This window comes from Empidonax traillii, unplaced genomic scaffold (assembly GCF_003031625.1).
Source record: "Empidonax traillii isolate 1590-97213 ecotype Southwest subspecies unplaced genomic scaffold, ASM303162v1 scaffold1602:size438507, whole genome shotgun sequence".
In the NCBI taxonomy this organism is placed as follows: Eukaryota; Metazoa; Chordata; class Aves; order Passeriformes; family Tyrannidae; genus Empidonax; species Empidonax traillii.
In genome coordinates, this window is record NW_020956795.1 from 375,808 (window position 1) to 380,403 (window position 4,596).

Genomic DNA, 4,596 nt, shown 5'->3' on the forward strand with positions numbered 1-4,596 from the left:
GGGATACACTGAGGATATGAGGACATTCACTGGGGACACAAAGGATGGGGGATATGGGGGACACGGAGTGGCCACGGGCACATGCAGGATGGGGGATGGGGCACACAGTGGTCACAGGGACACAGTGGACGAGGGGACACGGGGGACAGGCAGTAGTCATGGGGACATGGAGGATGGGAGTGTCACGGGGGATGCAGAGGTCATGGAGACACAAAGGATGGGGGTGTCATGGGGATGCACTGACGACGTGGGGACACAAAGGATGGGGGATATGGGGGGGATATGCAATGGTCACAGGGACACAAAGGATGAGGGGATATGGGGGGATATGCAATGGTCACAGGGACACAAAGGATGGGGGATATGGGGGACACAGTGGTCACAGGGATAAAGGGGATGGGGGGATATGGGAGACACAGAGGTCACACGGGAAGGGGGATGTGTGAGACACAGAACACATGGACAGGAGGGATGTGGGGCACGAGGGTACACAGGTCACAGGGACACAGAAAATGGGGGGCAGGGGGTGCAGGACACAAAGCACAGGGGTGGGAAGGACGGGGAGCACGGGGGGGTCACAAGTGAGACACAAAGGGTGGGGGACATGTGGGACCCAAAACATGGGGTGTGGGACAGAAAGGACACATGGACACAGATCACAAAGGATGGGGAATGTGGGGGATGGGGGGACATGAGGGACAGAGGACTTGAAGGACATGGGATGTGATCCTGGACACAGAGGATGAGGGATACAGAGGATATGGGGACAAGAAGGAGGGGGTGACATCAAAGTGGGGGACACAAAGGATGGGGGATACAGAAGGCCTGGGGATACAAGGGATACAGGGCAGCGAAGACAAGCTTGGGAGGGGGAACATGGAGGACCTGCTGTCCTCAGCAGTGCCCAAGGAAAGGGAAAAAACCTCTTTTCAGCTCAAAGTTATTTTTAGAATTCAATAACAGAAAAACAATTCCTGTGGAGGAACCAGGAGCTCCCCTTTCCAAATCATGACTCCCACCTTCGAGGGGTGCTCGCTCCCCCTTCCAAATCAGGGCTGAGCCCATAGTTCTCTTGGTCGCAGGAAATCCAGGAATGGTCGTTAAAATACAAAGCCCCAGGGGGAGCGGGCACCCCAAAAAAGGGACTTTTTCAGGAAGCTCCTTGTCTGCAGCACTTGGACATCTTGTCCATGGTCACAGCTACTGCCTGGTGGGTTCACAGTGGGGTTTCTGAGGAAGATTTGACCCAGTGTTACTCTGGTTGGGACCACAGGCTACCTGGCACTGGGTGACCCCCTGCTTTGAGCAGGTCTCTTGAACTGGGTGGTCTTCAGAGGGGCATCCTGGGGAGGTGCCCTCTCACACCCCTCGTGTTTCCCCCTGCAGCTCCTGATCGCTCACCGGAGAAGAACCAGCTGCTGCTTCTACCCCCGCGCCTGGCCCAGCCTCAGGAGCTCGGACTGGTGGGAGCGGGTGGTCCTGAAGGAGTTTGGGCCCCAGGACTGGCTGGAGAAGTTCCGGATGTCCAAGGAGACCTTCTTCTACATCTGCAACCAGCTGCGGCCCGGGCTGGCCCCGCACAGCGCCCACTTCCACCCCACCCTGCCCCTGGAGAAGAGGGTGGCCGTGGCCCTGTGGCACCTGGCCACCAACGTGGGCTACCAGACCCTGAGCCCGCTCTTCGGCGTGGGGCCCTCCACAGTGCAGAGCTGCGTGAGGGAGGTGAGCTACGCCGTGGTGCTGCTGCTGAAGCCGCTCTACCTGCGGCTGCCCGGCGAGAAGGAGCTGGAGAACATGGTGCGGATCTTCCGCGCGCGCTGGGGCTTCCCCCACTGCATCGGGGCGCTGGACAGCCTGCACATCCCCATCCACCCGCCCCTGCGCCTCGCCAGCGACTACTGCAACGGCCAGGGCTGGCACTCCATCCTCACGCAGGCCACCGTGGACGGGCTGGGGCAGTTCTGGGACGTGTCCACCGCCTTCCCGGGCAGCATGGAGAACAGCGCCGTGCTGGAGAGCTCCAGCCTGTGGATGCTGGCCAAGGAGGGCCGGCTGTGCCCCAACCCTCCCAAGCACTTCATGGGGAAGGCGCAGAAGTACGTGCTGCTGGGCGATGCCACCTACCCGCTGCAGGACTGGATCCTCAAGCCCTACCAGGAGGACGAGAAGCTCACGCAGCGCCAGCTGCAGTTCAACTACCGCCTGAGGCGGGCGCACAGCGTCATCGAGAACGCCTTCCTGCGCCTCAAGGCGCGCTGGCAGATCCTCCTCAAGTGCGACGACTGCAGCCTGGAGCTGCTGCCCACCCTGGTGCTGGCCTGCTGCATCCTGCACAACGTCTGCGAGGCCCACGACAACCCCTTCAACGAGGAGTGGCTGGAGGGGGCTGAGCCCACCGAGCTGCCCAAGCCCTGCCAGCCCGCGCCGGCTGCCATGGAGGACACCCGGGCCGAGCAAGTGCGGGAGCTGATGTGCCAGTACTTCGAGAGCTGCGGGGAGGGCTGATGGGGCTGCCCTGCACATTCCCTGCACAGCCCTGCTCCTAGACTCTGGCAAACATTGGCCCGGCGGTGCCAGGACTGCAGCCCGACCAGCTGCACCATCCGGACCCAGGGCGGGCGGGGGTGGCCATGTCGTGCTTGTGCCGGGTTTGCTGTGCAGGTTTCAAGCAGTGGAATGTATTTTGTGCCCTTGCTCTCTCTGCCAGGATCTGAGTGGTGTGGTGTGTGCTGTGGGAGCAAAAGTGGGGGTCGTGGCTGAGTGGATGGGGGAATGGGGGATCTCCCTCTCCTCTGTCCCGTGGCCCCTCCGTCAGGGCTGAAACCAGCAGGAGCCTTGAAATGAGGCAAAACTCCTTTGAAGATTCAAAACCTGCTGCGTAAACACACCTGGGAGGGGGAGGAAGAGGCAGAGCAGTGACACGCCAAGGGAATGAAACTGCACCCGCAAACTCCTGCACGTGCTGCCCTGCGGCAAGTGGGGTGGGCTGCCCAGCCTGGCACCCCCCAGCTCCTCTCAGGGTGGGGTTTGTCCAGCCTGGCAGCCTCTGATCCCTCCCTGGAAGGGTTTTTTCCAGCCTGGCACCCTCCAGCCCCTCTCTGGAGGAATTTGCCCGGCCTGACAACCCTGGTGCCTCTCCAGAGGGGTTTGCCCAGCCTGGCACCCCCGCGGCCTGTCTCTGGATGGATTTACCCATCCTGCTCCCTCTCTGGGCTCTGCCCAGCCTGGAGCACCCCCGGCCCTTTTCCAGAGGGGCCCCTGTCTCTCTGTCGGGCTCTTCCCCCCCTCCGCTCCCTCCATCCTCCCCATCCCGGTTCCCGCCGGGCCGGACCCGCCTCCCGGGAAATGGCGGCGCTGGAGGCGGCAGCGCCCCCTGGTGGCCTGGGGGAGGCAGCGCCCCCATCTCGGGCCGTGCTGCGCGTGCGCCGCCGCTCGGTCACGTGACGGAGCGGCAACATGGCGGCGCGCGGTGAGTGCGGCACCGGCGCGGTCGGAACCCCCCAGGGACAAACCCAGCCCCTTCGGTCAGCCCTGGAACCCCCGGCACTCCCCAGGGACAAACCCAGCCCCTTCGGTCAACCCTGGAACCCCCGGCACTCCCCAGGGACAAACCCAGCCCCTTCGGTCACCCCTGGAACCCCCGGCACCCTCCAGGGACAAACCCAGTCCCTCTGGTCGTCCCTGGTCATCCTTGGACCTCCCGGCACCACCCAGGAAGCCCCTCGAGCCCCTCTGTTTCCCCCTGACCCTCCGTATCCCCCCTCGTTTCCCCGTTCCCCTCGGGCCCGGCCCGGCGCGATCGCGGCGCGGGGTCTCGGGTATCCGGTGAGCCCGAGTCCGGGCACTCGCTGCGGGCTCAGCCCCGGCCCCGCGGTGCCGTTCCCCAGGACCCGGTGGCGGTGAGGGCTCCCCGTGACTCGCTCCCTTCCCCGCGCGCAGGACGGTGACCGAGCAGCCCCCGCAGCGCGCCCCGTGTGCCCGGACCGTGCCCCCGCCATGGTGACGGAGCAGGAGGTGGAGGCCATCGGCCGCACGCTGGTGGACGCGGCGCAGCCTCTGCCCGCGCGGTTCCGGGCGCTCTTCACCCTGAGGAACCTGGGCGGCCCCGCGGCCGTGAACTGGATCGGCCGCGCCTTCGGGGACGGTTCGGCGCTGCTGAAGCACGAGCTGGCCTTCTGCCTGGGCCAGATGCAGGACGAGGCCGCCATCCCCCTGCTCATCCAGGTGCTGGAGGACACGGCGCAGGAGCCCATGGTCAGGCACGAAGCAGGTTGGCAGCAGCTCCTGTGGCTCTGGGGGTGGGGAAGGGCTGGCAAGTGGGGCTTGGGGTTGCTTTCTCCCCTGTGCATGAGCAGCTCATAGTGGCCTGGTCCGGCCTGGCTGCCAGACCCTGAGTCATGGAACGCCTCACCTACATCCTCTGGCCAGGCCTGGCTGGACTGGTTGGCCGAGCCCTCCTGTTCCACAGGAGGCTCCCTCTTGGCCAGGCTCCCTCCTGCTGTTTGTTCCATTTGGGATTGGTCAGTCAGGCCTGTGTCCACTTATTGTCCCATTTGGAACTGGTCAGTCAAGCCTGAGTCCATGCTTGTCCCACTT

The 4,596-nt window shown here is 64.2% G+C and overlaps 2 protein-coding genes across 2 annotated transcripts; both read left to right on the forward strand.

Moving 5' to 3' along the window:
• Window positions 1-1,350: 1,350 nt before the first annotated feature.
• LOC114070574 (protein ANTAGONIST OF LIKE HETEROCHROMATIN PROTEIN 1-like) lies at window positions 1,351-2,800 on the forward strand. Its single transcript, XM_027908058.1, has one exon. The coding sequence runs from the start codon at window positions 1,522-1,524 to the stop codon at window positions 2,503-2,505; it is 984 nt and encodes a 327-aa protein (XP_027763859.1). The 5' UTR covers window positions 1,351-1,521; the 3' UTR covers window positions 2,506-2,800.
• Window positions 2,801-3,434: 634 nt separating this feature from the next.
• Window positions 3,435-4,362, forward strand: DOHH (deoxyhypusine hydroxylase). The gene is made up of 2 exons (XM_027908076.1): window positions 3,435-3,469; window positions 3,940-4,362. Exon 2 carries the CDS (start codon window positions 3,997-3,999, stop codon window positions 4,360-4,362), a length of 366 nt encoding a protein of 121 aa, XP_027763877.1. The 5' UTR covers window positions 3,435-3,469; window positions 3,940-3,996.
• The last annotated feature ends 234 nt before the right edge of the window (window positions 4,363-4,596 follow it).

Excerpts from the sequence above, each read along its gene's own strand:
- LOC114070574 (XM_027908058.1), top strand. The coding sequence starts at position 1,522 with ATGTCCAAGGAGACCTTCTTCTACATCTGCAACCAGCTGCGGCCCGGG.
- DOHH (XM_027908076.1), top strand. The coding sequence starts at position 3,997 with ATGGTGACGGAGCAGGAGGTGGAGGCCATCGGCCGCACGCTGGTGGAC.